This window comes from Lygodium microphyllum, chromosome 7 (genome assembly GCF_053477565.2).
Source record: "Lygodium microphyllum isolate KBCC chromosome 7, Lygodium_microphyllum_v1.1.10, whole genome shotgun sequence".
NCBI lineage: Eukaryota > Viridiplantae > Streptophyta > Polypodiopsida > Schizaeales > Lygodiaceae > Lygodium > Lygodium microphyllum.
This window is the reverse complement of record NC_141141.1, coordinates 68,468,158-68,491,002: the sequence shown is the minus strand read 5'-3', so window position 1 is coordinate 68,491,002 and position 22,845 is coordinate 68,468,158. Positions and strand designations below refer to the sequence as shown.

Below are 22,845 nucleotides of genomic sequence, written 5' to 3'. Positions count from 1 at the left end.
TTCTTCTTACGTACATTTGTATTTTATCACTTTTTTCTCATTCTCTCCTCACTGGGGGCACATTTTCCTTTTTAGTGGGAGGTTATTGGGGATAAAGGCACCTGTGTCTAGCCACCAATTTGTTCATTACACTGACAATATTTGTACACCTATATACTACAAGTGATGGGTATCCATCACTATCACTTCATTCTTAATTCGTTTAGTGGCATCTGAATAAGAGAAGACCAGTCTCACACATTGTGATTGTTGGAGTTCTTACATCATACATGATTGCTATTACTCCCTTCACCATACCTATTGCTTTCACTCTAGTCTCACTCCCTTTACTTTTCCCATCCATGAAAATCCATAATGTATTCCATGTTTTAGTCCTGGAGCCATCCCATACATCTAGTACCCTTGAAAGAATACCAAAGACATCTCCTCCAATCATAATTGAAGATCACCAAGAATGTGAAATAGACAAAATCTTGGATCCTAGAATTTTAAGAGGTAGATTACATTATCTTGTCTATTCGAAGGGCTATGATGCAAGTGAATAAACATAGAAACCAACTTCACATCTTCAAAGAGCTCCTATTATTAAGATTCGCAATTTTCATCTTCAACACCCATCCATGCAAAGGCCTATTCAAAAGCACACCACCACCCCTCATAGAACTTGGTGCTAGAAGGGTGGTAATGTAATGGATACTCAAGAAAGGGTAACCCTTAGCTCATATGCAAGCTAGTATAGCTCTTAGTTGCATGAAGTTTCTAGAAGATTACAAGGCATTCTAGAACATGTGAGAAGATTCCAAAAAATGATAGATTATTTTAAGAAGGTTCTAGATAACTCTTTAAAATTTTCTAGGGAGAGGCTTGTTGAGATATCGAGCTCCACTCATGATATGCCAGGGTGACCGTTGTGCATTTATGTCACCGACGTGTTAGTTGCAGATGCGGTTGGTACACCGCCCATGAATAATAGCTACATGATAGCTATCCTTATCTACTCTAGTTCGTGGCTCAGTTAGTATGCCACCTTAGTTAGTTGAGTTTGGTTTGAGACCCATATATAGGGTTCTTCTATTTCTTTGTATAAGAGTTCTTTTTGGCTTACACAACTAAGAAGAGGAAAACTGTTTTCAGCCTCCACCCTTGTGTGTATTCCCCCATTGTGCAAGCAAGAAAGCTACAAGTGAGACTCCTTCCTTCTCTCCCACAATCTTGACATGGTATCAGAGCCTTGTTCGTGGTAAGGAGCTCAAGAAAGCAAGCCAAGCTCACGGTGTTCTGGTAAGAGGAGCAGTGTTGCTTTCATTTTCTGTTTTGGGAGCAGATCTCTGTAGGTAGCACAGCCGGAAAGTGCAGGAGTGCATTGTCTCAGGTTGAGACGCCCTTCGCGTTGAAGCAAGAGGGCAGTATATGCTGCAGGACGGGGCTTTAGCCCTTGGCGACCTTGTTTTTTTTATTTGAGGCCATTTCGGGGCCTGTTTTGGAGGCGGAAGTTTTCTGCACGCACTCAGGAAAAGGCCCAGTTTTATGCTATGCAGCCACTGTTCTACAGGTCGGTGAAAAGTTACTGTAGAAATTGCATCATATGCTTATGCGCAGAGACATTGGGAGTTACAGAATCATCCCTGTTGCCTGTTGATGCAAAATCGTCACTAGGAAGTGACTGTGTGGTCAAATACCACTTTCGCCAGTTTTGCAGATTTGCTCTTGTGAGGGTGAAGCTGTGTTTTTTGCAGTGACAGAATTTTTTGCAGTATTCTGTAATGGTATCTGATTCTCTCTCACAGATTGTCACTGAAAAGCTTGACAAGAACAACTTCCAAGCATGGAAGTTTAGAATGACGAATTTCCTTATGGGAAAAGGATATTGGGAATTTGTTGCAGGAAATGAAGAAGAACCAGTTCTTCCTGATGTTCCCAATGGACAGCAAATGCAGGCATTTAAAGCATGGCATGAGAGAGCCAGGAAAGTTATGTACTGGATGTCTATCAGTATTTCAGACTCTATGATTGTGCATATTCAGGATGCAAGTACGCCAAAGGAGGCATGGGATACTTTGTCAAAAATGTATAGTACAAATACTCAAGCCAGGAAAATGCAGCTCAAGCAAGAGTTGCATAATGTGCAAAGGGAAAATATGAGCATCAATGACTACCACATGAAGGTGAAGAAGATTGCAGATGCACTTGCTTCCATTGGGTTGCCAGTGGAAGATGATGATTTAGTTTCTGTGACCTTGAATGGTCTAGGAAAGAATTATGCACAGTTTCGGACATCCATTTCAGTTCGTGAAAGATCTTCTGATTTTGAGGAGTTGATTACTCTTCTAATTTCTGAGGAGCAGAGAAATGGTGGTGCATCTTCTTCAGGAGGAACTTCAAAAGAAACTGTCTTCTACTCAAATGCTAGAAGAGGTAGAGGCAGAGGTAGAGGAGGCCGATTTGGAGGCCGTGGTAGAAATCAGAATATGCAGCAAACTCAAGAAAACCAGTCCTATGGAGGAGGACGTGGTAACTCTAGAGGCAGGGGGAGCCAAAGAGGTCGTGGTGGATGGCAAAGAGGCCAAAATGCAAACAGTAATGTTGAATGCTACTATTGTGGTAAAATGGGTCATATGGCTAAAGACTGCTATAAAAAGCAAAATGACATCATGAATGGAAAACTGCAACAAGGAAATTATGCATCTTCTAGTAGACAGGGTGATGACAGAAATGAGCATTTGTTTATGGTGCAGCACATGAACAATTATGTGACAAATGCAGAAGAAAGCAACGATGTGTGGTATGTTGACTCAGGTGCATCAAACCACATGACAGGTCATGCAGAATGGATGGAGGATGCAAGGAAAATGGAAAAACCAGGATTTGTGGAGACTGGTGATGATACTGCACATCCGATTGTGCAGATTGGAAAAATTCCTTTGTCTATGCAGGATGGGAAAAAGAAATACCTGTCCGATGTATTTCATGTCCCCAATATCACTAAGAATCTGGTTTCTATTGGTCAAATGGTTGAACAGGGCTTGCAGGTCAGATTTAATCCTCATGGATGCTTTGTTGAGGATATGAAAAATAAAGGTCGCTTGATAGCAAAAAGAAAGAAGAAGGGCAGAATGTTTACGTTGGATGCAGACATGTCTGAATTGAGTGCAGCAATGTTTGCACATGGGACCGGTGTAGTTGCAGATATTGATATCTGGCATAAACGCATTGGTCATGTTAATGTACAGCGACTTAAATCAATGCAGGCCCAAAATATTGTTGTAGGATTGCCTAGATTCAAGGTTGCAGAAATGCATAAGGTATGTGAAGCCTGTCAATTTGGAAAACAGGCAAGGAAACCATTTCCTAGACATGTTCAAGAGAGTAAGAAGCCATTGAATTAATCCACTCTGATGTGTGGACTACTAAAGCTGCATCTCTTGGAGGCTGTCATTATTTTGTCAGTTTTATTGATGACTATAGCAGAAAAGTTTGGGTGTATTTTATGAAAAAGAAAAGTGAAGTTTTTGGGCATTTCAAAACTCTTAAAGCTATGGTTGAAAAAGAAACAGGCCTGCAAATAAAATGCCTAAGGTCAGATGGAGGGGGAGAGTACCTCTCAAATGAGTTTGCAAGGTTCCTGCAGGAGCATGGCATAAAGCAGCAATATTCATGCAGTCATACCCCACAGCAAAATGGAATTGCAGAAAGAAAAAACAGACATATTGGAGAGGTGTCTCGTGCCATGCTCAATGAAAAAGACCTGCCAGATTTTTATTGGGCTGAAGCAGTTGCTACAGCAGTCTACATAATGAACAGGACTCCCACTGCAGCAATACATGGAATGACTCCAGAGGAGAGGTATACTGGTAGGAAACCAGATATTTCTCATTTGAAAATTTTTGGTTGCATTGCCTATGTACATGTGCCAGATGAGTTGAGATCCAAGTTGGATCCAAAAGCTGAGAAGTGCATCTTTATTGGTTACTCTCTGCAGCAAAAAGGGTATAGATGCTATAACCCTTCTACTCGTAAGTTTACAGTGAGCAGAGATGTTGTTTTTGATGAGATGAGTAGCTGGTATAAACCAGTAAATGTGATTGATGATGTAGATGCACAAAATGGTAATGCTGCACAGAATTCACAGCAGTAGTCACAAAATATTAGTGGACCTGGAGCGTCCTCTAGCAGTGGTTCACATTCTTCGCCATGGATAGGCAGATTGAGATCAGGAGAATCTTCTCAAAGTAATGCAGATAGTGGTATGCAGGTATCACGAAAAGGAAAAGAGAAGGTTGATCAGCCCATGTTTGATGTGAATGCAGGTCACTCTTATGTGGATGGTGAATCCAGTAGCTCAGAACAGAGCATTGATGATGAGTTGGGTATCCCCTCTATTGTTACACCTGGAGTAAGGAAGACCAGGGATGTTTTGAGAGCACCTGGGAGTGAACCCACTTTGCGCAGGTCTACCAGAGTTAGGTATCCTGTGGATAGGCTGAAATATGATGGATTTACAGCCATTCACTATGCATATATGGTCAAGGTGATACAGGAACCAGAACCCACTTCTTTTGAGCAAGCCATGGGAAAAGAAAAATGGGAGAAAGCCATGGATGAAGAAATGGATGCCTTGGAAGCAAATGCTACATGGGAATTGGTACCTTTGCCTAAAGGTAAGAATGCAATTGGCTGTAAGTGGGTTTATAAGGTGAAGCACAATGCTGATGGTTCTGTGAACAGATACAAGGCAAGATTAGTAGTCAAGGGGTATGCACAAACATATGGCATTGACTATGAAGAAACATTCAGTCCGGTTGCAAGGATGGCAACCGTAAGAGCAGTCATTGCTATGGCTGCGTCAAAGGGATGGTCTTTACATCAGATGGATGTAAAGAATGCCTTCTTGCATGGTGATTTGCAAGAAGAGGTCTATATGGAGCAGCCACCAGGTTATGTGCATGCTGTTCATCCTGAGTTTGTTTGCAGGTTGAAGAAAGCTTTGTATGGATTGAAGCAAGCACCTAGAGCATGGTCTGACAAGATAGGACAGTATCTTGTCACTATTGGCTTTCAGATTTCCAAGGCAGATTTCTCACTTTATGTGAGAAAAACAGAGAAAGGTATTATGCTACTTGTCATTTATGTTCATGATTTGATTATGACAGGTGACAGTGATGAAGATATCCTTCATGTGAAAATGCTATTGAAGCAGAAGTTTGAGATGAAGGATTTGGGAGAGCTGCGTTATTTCTTGGGCATTGAGGTGATTAGATCACCAAGTGGGATACAGCTCTTGCAGAGGCAATATGGATTGGACATGCTGTCCAAATATGGGATGACAGGCTGTAAGCCTATTTCAGTTCCTTTGGAGCAGAATGTGAAGCTGAGCACAGATGCAGGTGAGCTTCTAGAAGACCCTACTATGTACAGACGCATAGTAGGAAGTTTGATTTATATGACTATTACCAGGCCAGATTTGAGCTATGCTGTTGGATTGGTAAGTCAGTTTATGCAGGCTCCAAGGAAACCGCATTTGGATGCGGCTAGACGCATACTCAGGTATGTGAAGTCCACATTGCAGTATGGACTATTTTATGAGACTGGGGTTCAGATACAGTTGCATGGATACACTGATGCTGATTGGGCTGGTAGCATTTCTGATAGACGATCTACCAGTGGATATGTGTTCTCTTTTGGGAGTGCTGCAGTCACTTGGAGCAGCAAGAAACAGCCTACAGTTGCCTTGTCGAGCACAGAGGCCGAGTACAGGGGTGCAGCAATGGCTGCATGTGAGGTAGCTTGGTTGCATAAGCTACTTTATGATATGCATCAGTCTACAGATGGGCCAGTTGTCATTTATTGTGACAACATGAGTAGTATACACTTGGAAAATAACCCAGTCTATCATGCTAGAACAAAGCACATTGAGGTGCATTATCACTATCTGCGGGAGAGGGTTTTACTAGGTCTTATTGATCTAGTTTATGTCAGCACAGAGGATCAGGTAGCTGACATATTTACGAAGGCATTGGGCACAGAGAAGCTGTGCAAGTTTAGAGACCTGCTTGGTGTGCAGGAATTGGGATTGAGCTCGAGGGGGAGTGTTGAGATATCGAGCTCCACTCATGATATGCCAGGGTGACCGTTGTGCATTTATGTCACCGACGTGTTAGTTGTAGATGCGGTTGGTACACCGCCCATGAATAATAGCTACATGATAGCTATCCTTATCTACTCTAGTTCGTGGCTCAGTTAGTATGCCACCTTAGTTAGTTGAGTTTGGTTTGAGACCCATATATAGGGTTCTTCTATTTCTTTGTATAAGAGTTCTTTTTGGCTTACACAACTAAGAAGAGGAAAACTGTTTTCAGCCTCCACCCTTGTGTGTATTCCCCCATTGTGCAAGCAAGAAAGCTACAAGTGAGACTCCTTCCTTCTCTCCCACAATCTTGACAAGGCTTGCATCCATGCTTACACCAATATTTATTATGTCATCACTTGTGTCAATTATGCTTATGTTATCAATGATGTCACCATATAAACCTTCCCCTTAATCTCCTTAATTCTAGTATGAATAGGGGTCTTGGACTACAAGCCCTTTAGTGTTTCCAATACTAATTGTGAGGCTCTTGTAAGGTAAGTCCTCTTCTGATTCTTGTCTTGTTTTAGTATTGTCGTGTAATCGAGTCTTGTCTTGTAATCAAGCCACACTCTTGTGAGCATTCTCTTGTAATTAAGTTCTCTTGTAATCTACCTATATTGCAATCAAGTTCTAGATCAATTTCTCTTTCAATTTCTTCTATTGTAAGTTATGAGAGAAATCTCCTCACTCTCCAAGAGCACTTGTTATGCTCATAACAAGAACTCAAGCACATCATGGTATAGTGCTCGATCCTTTTGATCCACTTGAGCATATCTTCTGAGGTAGTCTTGCATTCCTTGGTTCACTCACTTTGTTTGCCCATCTTTCTCTAGGTGGATTGCTGCTTAAGCTGAATTATCCTTACGTGTGTTACATTCCCATAATTTTTCATAGGAATCTCCCATGCATCCTTTGGAGACCAACAATTCATGACCTGCATGTCCATAGCATATAATATGCATAAGGAGAACCAATGTAGAAATTTATTGTCTTTTTTCATCCACTACTTATGAGCTCTCTACTGATTAGGAGTCAAATATCTATTCGATAACTTTGATTCAACTTCATCTCTCATATATATATATATATATATATATATATATATAGCAAATTTTAACAGCTATTTTTGAAGCAAAAAATAGCCCGAAAGGCCGTCACGACCAAATTATCATGCAAAATGAAATGGTTGCAGATTGATGAGCTAGAGTTTTCCTAGATGGAGTTTGATGCCAGGAAGCCAATGCAAGTCTCAATTCGTCGATCAGAGTCTGTTTGGTCCCCCATTTAATCCATGCAAGGTTTCGTATTATGAAGAAGTAGCTATATGATCCAAGAGCCAAAAAGTGTGTGATAGTGGCCAAGTTTATAAATTTCGATGTTATGAAGTCAGTCATCTAGTCGAATCTCAAATCCGAGTGCATTTACCCCCAAAATCAGAAAACCCGCTTCGATCAGAGTGTGAACAAGAAAAAGTAATCTGGTTTTTTTTAAAGCTTAAGTTTAAGATTAAACAAGCTTACAAATGAAACATCACAACTTTTCACAAATGGTGTGTGGGGGGGAGGGGGGCATTGTTTTTTTTTAATGCCCTCTTCCATCATTAAAAAATGACTTTTGTGATCTGCAATGATGAAGGGAATAGACTTGGCTATGAGATGCACCGATTTCTCGCTTCCTTCACCACGGAAATGATCGAATTTGATACACTATTCAGCAAGATCTGATTTTAGTCTTTCTCCCTCCTCTCTGCTCTCTCTTCTTGTGGACTGTTCTTATGAATCAATGTAAAAGAGAGGGGGGATAGGCTGAGATGGACATTTTTTGTCAAACGATGATACGACAATGGAAAGAGACATGAATAGAGTTAGACTGATTGTCAATGGCCATTGAAGAGTGTCAACGAACCTCCAACATTGAAAAACATGCATCATAATGAGTGATTTTATGATAAAAATGTAGATTTTGCGGTTTCATGATCAATTGTTATTTGAATTGTTAGTAATGCTTGGATTTGATTGTCAATCCTCCTTGTGATCAATCATATTGAAAGAATCATTAAAAAATTAGTCGTATAATAATTATATGCAAAACACGCAAAACTCGAGACTAGGTGATTTAAAGGAAAATATGCGATTTTTGGGTTTTTGGTATACATTTGCCGTTCCCATGGAATGAAATATGCTAAGAAAATAATTTTTAATAAGAGTGATCAGTCTACATCTGCAAATCAATAATTATATGTAATTTTATATAAATAAATAGATAAAATTAAAGAAAAATAAAAAAATTAAGTTTTTCATATCATGAAAATATAAAAAAATATTATTAATGTATGTGGATATATGATGGAGCTAAAGCATAAGTTTTAGCCTTAGTTCAACCCCATTTCTTTGTTATACTGAGTTCTTATCGCTTTCAATAAAGAAAAATACATTAAAAACAATGCCTTACACTTATCAACGCATGTAAAATCTTAAATGGTAGGGAGTAGGGGGTTGTTGAGTGTTAAAATGCGTTAAATATTGATGATTCATGGTGCATATCATATAGAGTTCTCGATTGTTTAAAATTAAAGGGACTAGTAGCATGAGGGAACTCGATGCTAGCCCTAAGCAATGAAGTACTATCGTAGTAAAAAAGAAAATCATGCAAAGAATTGTCTTCACACTTTCACCTTCATGATTTTCAATGAATATTTATTTGATCACGATGGTCATATTCACACTTGCATTGATGCACCACCTGGTATCGTATCATGGATGCATAGCACCTGTTTATATGAGTGATGACCCGACGCTGAGAGTGTGAGGTTTCCCAAGCCATAGGGCTAGATATTTGATTCCGTGGGAGTTATTTGGTGAGGTTTATCTATCATCTCATGTATCGTTTATCAAAAGAGTGGACTTTGTTTCAAATGTGTTTTATGTTCACAACGCATCTTGGGGCCGATCCCCGAGGTGTAAGAGAGCCGTAATGGCTGCGGTGATTGACTGATCCCTATGTGTGTGATATGTGGTGTATAACACCAAGATGTTTAGGGACTCCTTTTGAGGAGTGGAGAAGGAATCATTTGTTGGACTACAAAAACCTATAAACGCAAAGTGTTAGACAGTCCTAGCTGAGCAAGGCCGTGTGGGGTGGTTTTAAGTGCGTGGTATAAGCTCGACTAGTGCCTTAGAGCCAGTTTCAGGCCTGTTTTAGGTCTTGACATATATCCCACTAACCTCTTCCAATCAAGAAGTTTTGCATTTTAAACTTCCATAGAGTAAAGTTCTTATTGTCAAGCTTCTTCTCCATAATTTGAGTGATGTTATCAGCTTCTATTGCATTAGTCATAATGATACCAATTCAAGAAAATGCAATGTCTTTTTACTCACACAACAATAGTTCCTTCAAACAATCTCTAAAAACCTATTATAGTGTATTAGTTGTAGCTTCAAATATCATCAACTGTTCAAGACATAAGCCACATGTATTTACCAATGTTAGTGGTAGTGTAACCAAGCTCTAAGATAGAAAATGCAGTTCAAATCTATAGCTCAAAACATCCCATAAACATCTCCATACATGTACATGATACCCAAAGATTCAATACATCCACTAGAAATATTCGATCGGTATCAATTTGCTTTATGGATGACCTATAAAGATGAGTGTTGACTATAAACTTGTTATAGTAGAAAAATGACAATTAAACTAAGCTCAAAAAAGGCCCAAATCAGCTCAAAAGCATCTCAGGACATCACCACAATATCCAACATTAAAACATGTCCATAGGAGCATCAGTAGATGCATAAAACTCATGCCAACATGTAGTGTAACCCTTGCACATTCAATGGCAGATAAGCAAACGATAATAACCAATAATGAAAAACTTTGTAATAGCTAAGGTATTCTCATCTCAGTAGCATCTCAAACATTTTCCATAACATCTAGGAGTCAAAATATATCCATATGAGCATCACTAATTGCATGTTCAACATGTAGATATGGACAAGGGCCTTCACTTTGTCAATAACAAACCAAAAGAGTTGTTATACTAGCAATAGAACACTTTTGAACTAAGCAGCCAATGCTCAAAGCATCTCACATAGCATCCCAAAATAACCAACAAGCATCATTTGAGCATCACAATGGACATCAACATGAGCTCTAATAAGCTTCAAACAATGATGTATATGCTTTCCATGTGTGTATGATAGCACCCTGTCTGCAACATACATTCAATGACTAAGAAAAACCACTCAATGTGGATCTCCAAACCAAGCCAATATCGAGAGAGTGACCAATGCCTTTGTCAAGGTTTCCAATAGTGTATCAAGTGTCAATGAGCATTAAATAACTTGTCCATCAATTCCAAAAGCTTGAGAAAATAGGCGCAAGCAATGTGGGTAATCCTGCAAGACTTGGTGCCAATGGCTGACCACCAATGATTGGTTGAGAAGCTTCAACACATGTCAATGGATACACTCTAGAAGCCTCAATAGGCTTTAATAAATGTGAAGAAGCAAATTTTAAGTACATCCGTTGTAGACAAAGACTATGGCTATCAATACTTTAGCATATTTCTTCACAAGCTAAAAGTTGTATCTAGTTCCCAACTTCATACTTCAGCTCCCACAAAGCCTTGCTCTAATACCATGTTCAAAGAGAGGGGAAGAGATATGGGAGCCATGAATAGAGAACAATATACTCATTGTTCATTCATTCATTGTAACACACAAAGTACGAAGTCTAAGTCACACATACAGTGTATGAAAGTAGGTCACTAATTGACCAAACATCTCTAACTTGAGTTAAATCTGACCAAACTCATTATTATGCCACACATGACTGGTAATAGCTAGCTACAGTTATACTAAGTAGATTTGGTTTCAATACCATTAAGCTTAATTCTCAACAAGATTTTCTTCTATCCATATTTTAACAAGACCACTATAAAATACGAAGGAATAACTTGGAGTTGTGGAACAAGGGTATCACTTGCATATGCTACCTCCTATCTAGCTCCTGTACTTCTTCACCTAAGGGCCATCTTTGTCGATATATTACTTGATTCCTTCTTCTCTGACTTGAGCCTTGAACCTTTGAAGTAGAAGAATAAATACAAAGGAATTGTAGATGAGATTTAAATAGCAAGAAATTTGGCTTAGGAGGGTAGGCTTAGTGATGAGATCATGATGGATTTTTGAAAGTCTTTCTAATGTATTCCCCAAATAGAGAATAAGGGAAATAATAAGAGCAAGGTGATGATGATAGAGAAAAAAAAAAGGAAGTGGTATGGGTTTATTTTAGAGTAGGCAGATGGGGGTGAAGAGAGTCATTGTGTAAGGGGAAGGTCAAAATGCATCTGCCAGTGTAGATTCTTCTCCTCTTTGTTGATTTCTCTCTATCTCTCTCTCTCTATATACTTCACTTCTCTCCCTACTATATCACTCCCTCTCTTTCACTATGTTTTTCTCTACCTCCTTCTCTATCACTATCTCTATCTCACTTTCTTTGGCTACTTCTCTCTCTCTCTCAATATCCCTTTCTCTTACTCCCTCTATTACCTATCCTCTTTCCCCACACACACACACACACACACTCTCTCTCTCTCTCTCTCTCTCTCTCTCTCTCTCTCTCTCTCTCTCTCTCTCTCTCTCTCTCTCTCTCTCTCTCTCTCTCTCTCTCTCTCTCTCTCTCTCTCTCTCTCTCTCTCTCTCTCTTTATGTGTGTGTGTGTGTGTTTCCTCAATAGCACTGTGCCTTGAAAAAAAACATTTTTTCCCAAGTCTCGTAGTGTAATGCTTTTCTTTAGCCTTTTATCTTGATGATTTGTTGACTTTTGTGGAAAGCTTTAAGGAGGGACTATCATACTTTTCGTTACTTTGTTCAGAAGGAATCAGGGTGATCACGAGATTCGAGGCTTAAATATATGGCTTTTCATCTTGGCGATTGTGAAGATGATGAGCTCACGTGGCTAATGATGGTACTTGTTAATGGCATAACATTCGAACATGATGAGTATGATGTCATTGATGATAGAGTTGACATCTTCATAGATTAAATATATGACTTTTCATCTTGGCAATTGTAAAGATGATGAGCTCACATGGCTAATGATGGTAATTATTGACGGCATAACTTTCAAACATGATGAGTATGACAGAGCTTTGAGGATTAAATACATGGCTTTTCATCTTGACAATTGTAAAGATGATGAGCTCACATGGCTAATGATGGTAATTGTTGACAACATAACTTTTGAACATGATGAGTATGATGTCCTAGCCAAATTGACCTCCTTGACCTTGGTGGGTCCTTCTATTGATTTGCTTGCTTGCCCTTGGCGTTTGGCCACCAGCAAGATCACTACCCTATCGCCTTTCTAGAACTTAGTGAACCTCTTTGGTAGGTCTTGTGGTTTTCTTTGCTCTTCTTCCTGCATGTCCCTAAGTCGTTTCCTCCTTTTCTCCTTTAACCTTCGGAGCCTCATGTGAAAGGGTAGGTCCCCTTTGGTGCATCTAGTCTTAGCAGGTTGAGGAATATTGGGACCACTGCCTGAACTCACTTCTGACTTAGAATCAAACTCTTTGTCCATACTAGAAGAGGGAGTTTCCCCTGGTGGTCACAACTCGGAAGGTGAACCCGTCCTATATATAGGCATATCATTTGACTGGACTAGTCCTACTTGCTCATAGTCCATTATGCCTATATGCTCTAACCAAGTGCAATCGCAATCCACGCGCATGACTCCTTTCTTGACTCTAAAGGCATTTTCCTTGCACGGTCTGGAGTCTACTCGTATGTGCTCGATTATGTGTCCCTTAATGTATTATTCTATCATATCAATCTCCCCTTCACTCTTGTCCCACTGAAGGAGCAGCAATCCTCGTACTCGTCGTCAAAATCACCCTCATCTGACTACCCATCACCTTCTAAGTCCTGATACTCAGGCCTCTTCTCATCAGTGACTAAGGCCCAATTGTACATCAAGTTTAAGTCATACACTTTGTGTGAGAATATCAAGCTCCCGTTACTCTTCGGTCATTCTATCTTTATATGTGTGACCAACATTAGCTGGATACAGTTGTACACATGTGTGACATTCAATAAGTCGGTGTAGTCAGTAGCTTAACCACAGTTAGTCTTGGTTAGTCATACCTATGTGTGTAAGTCTCTTTTAGTTAGTATGATGGAAGAATAATAAAAGAAGAAGAACAATGAGCTGAGGCTCATCTTCCACTCCACTCTATCTCTCTCCCTCTCTTCCAACATGGTATCATAGCTTGAATGCCTAAAGCTTGAAGGCTTGGCAGTGGCCATTTGATATCAAGACATCAAATCTGAAGAAAACATCATCAAAGGAGACTGTGCTTGGAGCCCATTTTTTGCAAAATCTATATCTTGCTACATAAATAGTTTTTGGAGAAACATCCCCTTGATTCTTGACCATTTCGACGCGATCTACAACTTTGCAGAAGAAAGTTTTTTCAAATTCCTCACAGATTTTGAGATATTCATCACAGACCTGTGCAGACTGGCTATTTACTATAGTAAACAGCATGTGATCCCAGGGCACTGGTGGCTTTCATCCTAACAATGTATATGCCCTTATTATCATGAATTTGAGCATGATATTGGAGTGTTAAATGCTCACTTTTGGAGCTTATTTGCAGGCTGGAAACAATGAACTAGTTGCTGTCCTGAATTTGGAAACAATATACCTACGGGGTTGGTGTATCTACCTCCCTGAGGATTTACAATGCCATCAGGTTTATTGATAGTAGGTCTATTTGGGAATCCTATTCTTCATGGGAGAAAATCTCACTTCACTCCTCTTAATCTAGTTAGAGGATGTTTTGACAATTTGTAAAGGTCTAGGTAAATTCGAAGCTATCCATAACACTCTAAAGAAAGCATAGTGAGTCCTATTACGAATCGTCACCAATTTCAAGGGCCAATGTAAATATTTTATTATCATCAATACAACACATTATTTTAATAAACTTTGAAATCTCCTTATTTTAAAAAGGCCCTCGCTATTTCTAGGTCTAAAAACATAGTTGTCAATTTTGGGATAAAGTGTTGAATGAGAAACAAGCCTCACAATTATAGTCACTATATGGAAGCTTAAGTTACCATTGAAAGATTGTATCAACTTTGGGACACTAAGTTGAATAAGGATTTTACGGATGGAGAAGTAGAGGACCTCATACATCTATTTTAGGAGGCTTTAATTGTGGACCCAATCTAGATTGCAATATGTCAAAACACTTGGATGCTTCTAATAAATTAATTTTCTCAAGCTTGCATATTTGGCTATACCAATATGATGCCTAACTTTGTATTGTATGTTAAGATTCTAACATTAGTGGTTCAATCTATATGGCAAGACTTGAGGCTTTTCTTTAAACATAGCTCTTTCAGCCACCATTAGATCATGATTGACAATAGAAATGAATGTACTTCATGAACTCCTAGAGTTCTAACCCAAGGCTAAGAGTAATCAAATAAAGTAGCCGCATGCTATTGTACTTGATTATATGAACTTGTGCTAGTAAATTTTACCTAAGCATGGCCTTGCTCCAAGTCAAATCCTATTTCAACATCTGAGTTCAGTGACACAATTCATCCAACTTTAGATCCATACCACATTTAGATGGAATTAAAGTACATTTTACCTCCACATGAAATTTCACCTTTTAGGCGGGCAATATTTGAAGCTACTCAAGAAAGTCCTCCACCGACCAATACATGTGTCAATTGTGAATCTTCTCAATTTGGTGACCTCTTTGTTGGCTATAGGATGATATGAAAGACTACTCAAGTAAGTCCACTGAGCATGTAAACTCCAACGAGTACCTACAATAGCCTGAAACTTGAATGTGTCTTGTGTCATGGTAGCATGACTTTAGCCTCTTGAAAAGGGGAACTTGATTCAATCCACCAAGTACCTTTGAAAATGGAAGTAACTGTTTTACTTCGTTGACTTTGTAGACATGGAAGTTTGGTGGAAGACTTTAGCCCCTTGAAAAGGGGATTCAATCCACCAAGTACCTCTAAAAATGGAAGTATTTGGTTTTACTTCAGTGACTTTGTAGACATGGAAGTTTGATGGACGTCTCACTATGCCTCTTCTTCAATCATGATATGAAGTTGAGTGTGGTTGCTAATATGAAGTTCTTTCATGTTGTCAATGCAAATCATCAAATTGCATATGCCTTGCCTCTAAGACTTCCACCAGCTTCTTGCAAAAAAATGCGGAGTGCCTTACTAGATCACAAGAAGCACCTTTCATGGAAGGACACGCATAAGAGGCCCAACTGGAAATTCATCACAATGGTAGACTTTAAATAATATCATGGCGTGGCAATTGAGCATTTTAAATTATTATGAGTAGAGCATATATTTCCAACCATTGAAAAAAAAAGGGATTCAATTACTCGTTGGCTTGTGCACCTTTCACTCTCGAATAAAAGGCTAAAAATGCACCCACAATCCACCTACGTTTTGAGACTCCTCTTTCAAGCTCAATCAATCCAAGAGTTTTAATCTATACCAATGTATTATTTTCGTTGGAGGTTCTAAACAACTTGAACCACCATAAACCTTTCCGAGCCAACAAAATCAACTTGAACCTGGCTAGAAGTGAACAAGAGGCACAAAAGTACCAGAGGACAAGGTTGCAATCAACAACGAAGCGTAAAATAGCACCAATGGGCAAGGCCACAAACAACGAGAACAAGTGAGCATTTATAATGGGAGCGAGTATAGATACAACTAGGAGGCGACAACAAATACAACCAAGAGGAAAGCACAATCAAACAATATGCAAGTGGCAACTATGGAGAAGGCTACAAGCAAATCAAGGAGTTGGCCAACCAAACAAGCATTGGTGGCCAATACATGAACAATGAAGACAAGCAACAACCAGTAGACAAGTGTGCTCTAAAAAATTTTAAGGCTTTTTGGGCGTGTTGAGAGAGAGAGAGAGAGAGGAAAGGAGAGAGAAGAGAAAGGAAAGAATGAAGAGAGATAAGAGAAGAAAGGAAGAGACAAAAGAAGAGAGGGAAGATAAAAAAATAGAGGAAAAGAGAGCAAAGAAAAGAGTGGAGAAAACAGAGAAAATGTGAAAGAAAAAGAGGAAAAACGCACGAAAAGAAAAAAGAGAGAAGGGAGGAGAGAAAATGCAAAGAGGAGAGAGAAGAAAAGATAGGAGGAAAAGAGGAGAGAGGGGAGGGGAGAGTAAAAGAAGAGGAGAGAAAAAACTAAGGGGAAGGAGAGAAAAAGAAAAAAGACGAGAGAGAGAATGGGAATAGAGCAAGAGTAGAAAAGGGACAAAGAAAAAAGAGGAAATAAAAGTTAGAGTGAGTGAGGAGAAAATTTAAAAATAATACAAGAGAAAGCTTTTTTTTTGGGAGGGGGCAAAAGTAAAGGGTATGTGCTTGGTAGCTATACCATGATGTTGGAGCCAAAAAAAACCTATGTAAAGAGAAGTGGTGGCTCTGTGCTCTGCTTGGTTTTCACTCTAAGTGATAACCTAAACTCAATAGTAAAACCTCACATGTGCGACATCATGAGGATAGATGTAGTCCTGAGATGTGCCTCAATGTTGTATCTTTCGATATCAAGAATACAAAGATTCTTTTTTTATATATCTTGTGTGCCATTCCATTACACCTTTTTGTGCCTCATGACAAGTTATGACTTGAAGTCTCGTGAAAGTCTGTAACAAGGGGAGAGAGAGGGGATTCTAGACTTAGGAAATTTGGAGAGAAAGAGAAAGAAGAAACAAATTAGGAGCACAAAGAGGAATGAGAAGAGGAGGGAAAGAGAAAAATGAATTATTGAACAAAGTTGTCGTGCTACTGCTTGCCGCCTACATGGAATGCTAGTTCAATATTGTGAGAGAAGCGTGACCCGTTATCGGAGAAGACTAAAAATACCATGGGACATTCACTGCCACCTATTAGAGACATACCATTCAACCATGCTGACCTATGGGAACAGTGATGTTAAACGTCAATTTTAAGCATGTGAGCACACTGAGAAGTCAGTGGTCGCATGCCCCAAAAGAGCACATGCACAAACCACAAAGAGATACATAAGCCATTTGTATAGCATTTTGTAAAATCACCAAATTTTGATAGTTTAAAAAACCTGAACCTGAACCTGAAGGGGGCAAGGCATATATAATAGCTAACGGTTATATCCTGAAAGAGGGAACTCTGACCGAGAACAAAGAATGAATAAGGCTAGGCCTACAGCAATAATAGTACAATTCTACACGGAATCCCCCATTGCAAGGCAACGTCTCCTGAGTCCTCATCTGCACCACCTCGAAATTGGATGGCAGGCGTTAAAAAAGAAAGGCGTCCGCGACCTTTGCCAAAACCATGTGCGGCAAGTTTATTGATAAAGGCGGCACATGGAGCTCACGGCCGTCGGCCACAACTTGCGACGAATTGTTTGTTTTTAGTTAGTATCGACTTTAGTAATGAACGGAGCTTTAAAGTTTAAGCTCCAACGCTCAAAAGCTGTATCCAAAATACTGCGACTGGTACTAAGAGCTGTATACACAGGATCCAGAACCTGCAAGGCAAAAGGCAAACAGAGAGCAAGTAAGATCGTAAGCTCTCTCTCTCTCTCTCTCAGTAAAACAACAGATCATACAATAATTTAAGCAATTACAGGTTCCTGGACTAAGACTATGATTAGCTAAGCTCCTGAACTGGATAGATTGATTTCACACAGAAAGGGTAGAAAGGATTTGATTACTTGGATGCTAGTCGATTGATTTCACACAGCAAGGGTAGGAAGTTTTGATTACTTGGATCTTTGGTGGTAACCACGCCATTGCCGCCGAAGTCGCAGTTCCAAGGGTTTCTGTGCTCGCACTGGTAGTAGCTGTTCATGGCGTAAGACGCGTGGTCGCGCAGGGTGTTGGGGCTGAAGCAGCGCCCGCTCGACTGGATGGATGCGCAGTCAGTGCATTTCTGCTGGCACGCCCAGTTCAGGATGCCTTGCAGCTGAGAGTCGGTCGCCGTAGGCTTGGCCACGCACCATTGTTTGCTTCCCTTCTGCACAGGCGCAGCGCCGCTGGTAACGGGAGGAGGAGAAGAGGGACTGGGAGAAGAAGGTCGAGGGGAAGAAGGACGAGGGGAAGTAGGAGAAGGAGGAGAGGTGGCGGGTGCCACCGATGGCACGCCCTGATCATCACCAACAAACTCAATTAGATGCGGAAGTTCGCCTAAGTTGAAGTGAATTCTTCAAAAATCTCATAATACCGCTCGTATGATCCCCAAAACAGTCATGAAATGCAACTAGTCGTTTAATCCAAAAACAGCCACGAAATTCAATTTCTACATCCATAGGCTTGAAAAGATATTTGATGCCACACTTGAACTGTCAGGAAAACATTCCGCAAGCATGCACCTACTCGCCATAGCCACAAAATTCTAGGAAGGTAGGAAGACGGGTCGAAATACCAAACTTTGAAAGTAGCTTTACCACACTTTCAAAAAGGCGGAAGCATGTTAACCAGCCGTCTATGTAAACACTAATCAATGTATTCATGCCAAGCAATTACTGTTACTTGGCCCGGGGAACCATTAAACAATCACCACCATCCCCGTGACAAGACATCCCAAACGAGCGATTTCAAGATCCCTTACTGTTCACAAACAGACCTATTTCATCGCAAGGCATAAAGCTCAGAAGGATTTCAACTTTCATTGGGACAAGCGTCGATCAGACGAGAGCTTAAAAGGGTTTCCCACGCTCAACTAAACATCGACAAGACGAGAGAAGGTTGTTGAATGAGTCCTCGACTCCTCACCTGCGGTGCTTTCTTCTTCATAATGCCGCAATCATAGACGGGGGTCATGTCGGGCTTAAAGAGGCCATAGTTCCTTTCGGAGGCGGCGCCAGGCTTGAGGTCCTCATTGAAGAGGGCAAAGATGTAGGTCTCGACGGTGGAGTTGGGCTTAAGGGGGGTACCTGAAACAGCCGAAGCAATTACCTGTCGTTATTCTCCATGGTGGGGAAAGGGTATTTACAATAAGCCATGTGAGAAGTGCTTAACATCACGAGCTCGTAAGGGGGGAGCCATTGGCAAGGTACGAGGATCTCCCTTCCAAAAACTTGAGCATGATGACAGGAAGTTTTAGACCTATTTGCGCTGTAATTCTCACATTGTGAAATCCGCGAACATCATGAGCTTCTACGAGAGAGGGACCACATACCTAGGTAGGTGCAGAACCCAGATAGGGGGCAAGGCGCCATCAGCACCTTGCCGGAACCACATGTACATAGGTATAAGATGCCTCGCTCATGATGTTGAACACTACGGGGGAAAAAAACCAAGGGGAAAGAACCCCATTTCCACGTGGGGCAAATGTCGAAAACTTGTGTTGTTACATTGGTTGCGGTCATGGTTACCTTTGCCGGAGGTGAGGTGCTTGACGAGGTTGGAGTTGAAGGTTTTGGCGTTGATGAGGCTGACGCCGGGCTCGTAGGGATCGCCGACGGAGGGCCAGCCGGTCTCGCCGACGGCGACGGAGACGTTGCGGAAGCCGAGGCGGCCGATGGCGGCATAGACGGCGTCGACCTGGGCGTCGAACATGTTGGTGTAGTAAAGGCGGGTGACGTTGTCGTAACGGGGGGAGTCGGAGGCGTTGAAGAGGGCGTATTGGAGCTGGGTGGCGTTGGGATTGCCCAGGTAGCCGAAGAACGGGTAGGCGTTGGCCACATAGGGCGCGCCGGTCCGAGCCAGGAAGGCGAGAATCGGGGGCAGTATCGCGGCAGGCCCACCGCCGAACGTGCCGTTGGACGGAGGCACGGAGCTCACCAGGAGGCCCATGGAATGCGCCGTCGTGACCTTCACCCCTTTCACCCCGGCCTCCCCCAGCGCCTCGTACAAGTTCGCCATCGCGAACTGCAGGTCGTATATCATCACCCCGTCCGACGTCGACAGCACCTCGTTCCCCACCGACAGATAGCTTATCTTCGTCGCCGGCACATACGGCACCACATTCTCCTGCACCCACTGCCTCGCCGTCTCCTTGCTCGCCAGTGGCTTTATCTGATCGTTCCCCACCCCCACCATCACCTCTATCCCCGTGTTCGCCAGCGCCTTCAGTATCCCCGCGTCCACGCCGAATAGCTTCACCCTATTTATGATGGTGGATTGCAGCAGACCCACCGCTTGCTCCGGCGACGGAAGATTGTCTGCTACCGTGCCCCAGTTCACCCCCAAAGGTATCTCTGCATCATCATTCAATCATTCAACAAATGATCAGGAACACATACAAAAACAAGGGGATTGAAGGAAAGATTGATCCTGTCCCTTTTCGATAGATGATTAGGCTGACTTGATGTTTACCAGCTGATAGGACCGAAGAAGCGAAAAGAACCGAGAAGAGAACTGTGTAAACAGCGCCTCCAGCTGAAGGACGAGGCGGAGCCATCTGGAAGCGCACGCACTCTGCGCGTATCTGCTCTGAGAGTGTGTTGTATGTATCTGTGCTAACCTGTCTTGAAGAGAGACCAATGATTCAAGGCCTCTCTTTGTGTGCGTGCGTGCGTGTGTGTGTGTGTGTGTGTGTGTGTGTGTGTGTGTGTGTGTGTGTGTGTGTTAGTTAGAGACAGAGAGAGAGAGTGCGTGTGTTTGCGGAATGCACGAGTCCAACAGGCGTGGATCGTGATGAAACCTTCTATTTTTGTCTGCGTGTGTGTGTGTGTGTGTAGCACAGGAGTCCGACAGTCCTGAATCCTGAAGATGATGATGATGAAATCTCCTATGCCACAGTTCCTGATATAAAAGTAAAGCAAATGAAAGACCAAGGGCCGCCGGCCTGCGTGTTAGTGACGAAGTCGTTCACTGGTCGGTGTGCGATGCAATGCCACCAAGGATGGCAAGCGTCTCAGTAGATAAACCGCGTAAAAGAAGAAGTGAAAATGTGCGTCTCCGGAGTCGTTTCTGCCCACCTTCCCCAGATCCCTCCTACTACCCTTCTTAGGACTGTAGGCAGTTTTGAAGTTTGCTTGCCAGCTCAAAATCACAGCGCGCTGCTTGGATCCTTTCTTTTTTCCTCGAAACACATCAAAAACCCAACGTCCCCTTGCCATTCAATATGCCACCACCCATTGCCACGTTACTTTTTTTCAGAAGGACCGCTTTTCCATGTGCCATGTGTAAACAATTCCCATACACCCTTCTCACCTTAGCCAAATACTTGAACCTTGTTTCCAAGTCCACGAAACCCCCAAAATTGACTCAAAAGCAAGATCGAGGATGTGACTATCTAAAGAAACATGCCCCAACACCCACCAATCGGTACGAATAAATATTCCAAATCCAGATTATGAAACGGTGTCAATGCCGTGTTCTCTAGAGAGGCAAACTCAAGAAAGGGCTTAAAGGTAATGACACGCACAAGTAAATTCGTGCAGCACAAGTAAACTCTACTTGCTCAAGTCCATGTGGTCAAGTTCTTAACCATTTGCATGGATGACTTTGAATGTGTTAATTTAGATATCAAAACCCATTTTATTTCTTACTAGTTTTATTTTATTTTACTACTATATTATTTTGGTTGTAGGTTTGGGAAGCCCCGAACCTACCTCGAGAGGGCTTCCTAAACCTACCCTTTTTTCAAACCTCTTTTTTTTTTAATTAACACCCCCTCCCCTTCCCTCTCTCTCATGAGCAATCCCTCTTTTTCTCTTCCCCTTTCCCCTTTTAATTAAAGCCCTCCCCCCCTCTTATCTCTCTCATTGTAGGGCCTAGGCTCTCTCTCTCTTAAATTAAAACCTCCTCCTCTCTCACACACATATAATCTCTCCCTTTCTCTTCCCTCTTCTCTTTTTAATTAAATTCCTCCTCCTTCCCTCTCTCTTCCATATGTAGGGCTTCTCTCTCTCTCTCTCTCTCTCTCTCTCACACAATTACATCAAACTTCTTTTTAAATCAAGAGTCTCTCTCTCTCTCTCTCTCTCTCTCTCTCTCTCTCTCAACTTTTTAATTTAAACTTTTCTTTTGATTAAATATTTTTAAAAGATTTTTTAAATTTAAAGTTTTTTTGACATAGTTTTTCACAGACTTTGAGAGAGAGAGAGAGAGAGTATGTGTGTGTGTGTGTGTGGAGGAGGAGGATTAAAAAAAGAAAAAGAAATAGAAAAAGACGGAGAGAGGGGGGAAAGAGGAAAGTGAATAATATTTTTTAAATTAAAATATTTTTGATATAGTTTTTTTACTGAGAGAGAGAGAGAGAGACTCGGGGAAATATATAATTTGAAAGAGAGAAAATAGGGGAAGGGAAGAAAGAGAAAAATAGAGAAGAAAAAATATATGGAGTGAAAAGAGAGCAAGAGAAAAAAACTTGAAATAGAAAGAGAGTAAAATAAAAATAAGGAGAGAGAGAGAGAGAGAGAGAGAGAGAAAGATGTAAAGAGAGCAAAAAAGTAGAGAAGAGGGAGGGAGAGAGAAATAAATTATAGAGAGAGGACGAGAAAAAGGAAAAGAGAGAGAGAAGGGGGGAGAGACAGAGAGAAGAAAATGAGAGAGTGAGAGAAAAGAAGAAGAGAGAGAAATATATAAAGAGAGCAAAAAAGTAGAGAAGAGGGAGGGAGAGAGAAATAAAATTATAGAGAGAGGACAAGAAAAAGGAAAAGAGAGAGGGGAGGGGGGGAGAGACAGAGAGAAGAAAATGAGAGAGTGAGAGAAAAGAAGAA

General features: G+C 41.2%; 1 protein-coding gene across 2 annotated transcripts; it reads right to left on the bottom strand.

The window, feature by feature from the left end:
• Positions 1-16,947: 16,947 nt before the first annotated feature.
• Positions 16,948-21,165, bottom strand: LOC148033557 (glucan endo-1,3-beta-D-glucosidase-like). Of its 2 annotated transcripts, none has more exons than XM_087681503.1 (5): positions 20,495-21,165; positions 19,552-20,376; positions 18,950-19,110; positions 17,890-18,320; positions 16,948-17,703 (listed from the first exon to the last, which is right to left on the bottom strand). In XM_087681503.1, exons 1-5 carry the CDS (start codon positions 20,577-20,579, stop codon positions 17,628-17,630), a joined length of 1,578 nt encoding a protein of 525 aa, XP_087537629.1. In that variant the 5' UTR covers positions 20,580-21,165; the 3' UTR covers positions 16,948-17,627. The 2 variants fall into 2 exon arrangements, with proteins under 2 accessions (XP_087537629.1, XP_087537630.1); XM_087681504.1 differs by having other exon boundaries at positions 17,942-18,320; positions 20,495-21,156.
• Between the last annotated feature and the right edge of the window lie 1,680 nt (positions 21,166-22,845).

What these genes read in the sequence shown, in the direction of transcription:
- LOC148033557 (XM_087681503.1), bottom strand. Translation starts at nt 20,579, where the DNA reads ATGGCTCCGCCTCGTCCTTCAGCTGGAGGCGCTGTTTACACAGTTCTC. An exon ending in GCACCTCACCTCCGGCAAAG is followed by an intron (nt 19,111 to 19,551) that starts GTAACCATGACC and finishes CGGCTGTTTCAG; the next exon opens with GTACCCCCCTTAAGCCCAAC. An exon ending in TGAAGAAGAAAGCACCGCAG is followed by an intron (nt 18,321 to 18,949) that starts GTGAGGAGTCGA and finishes GGTGATGATCAG; the next exon opens with GGCGTGCCATCGGTGGCACC.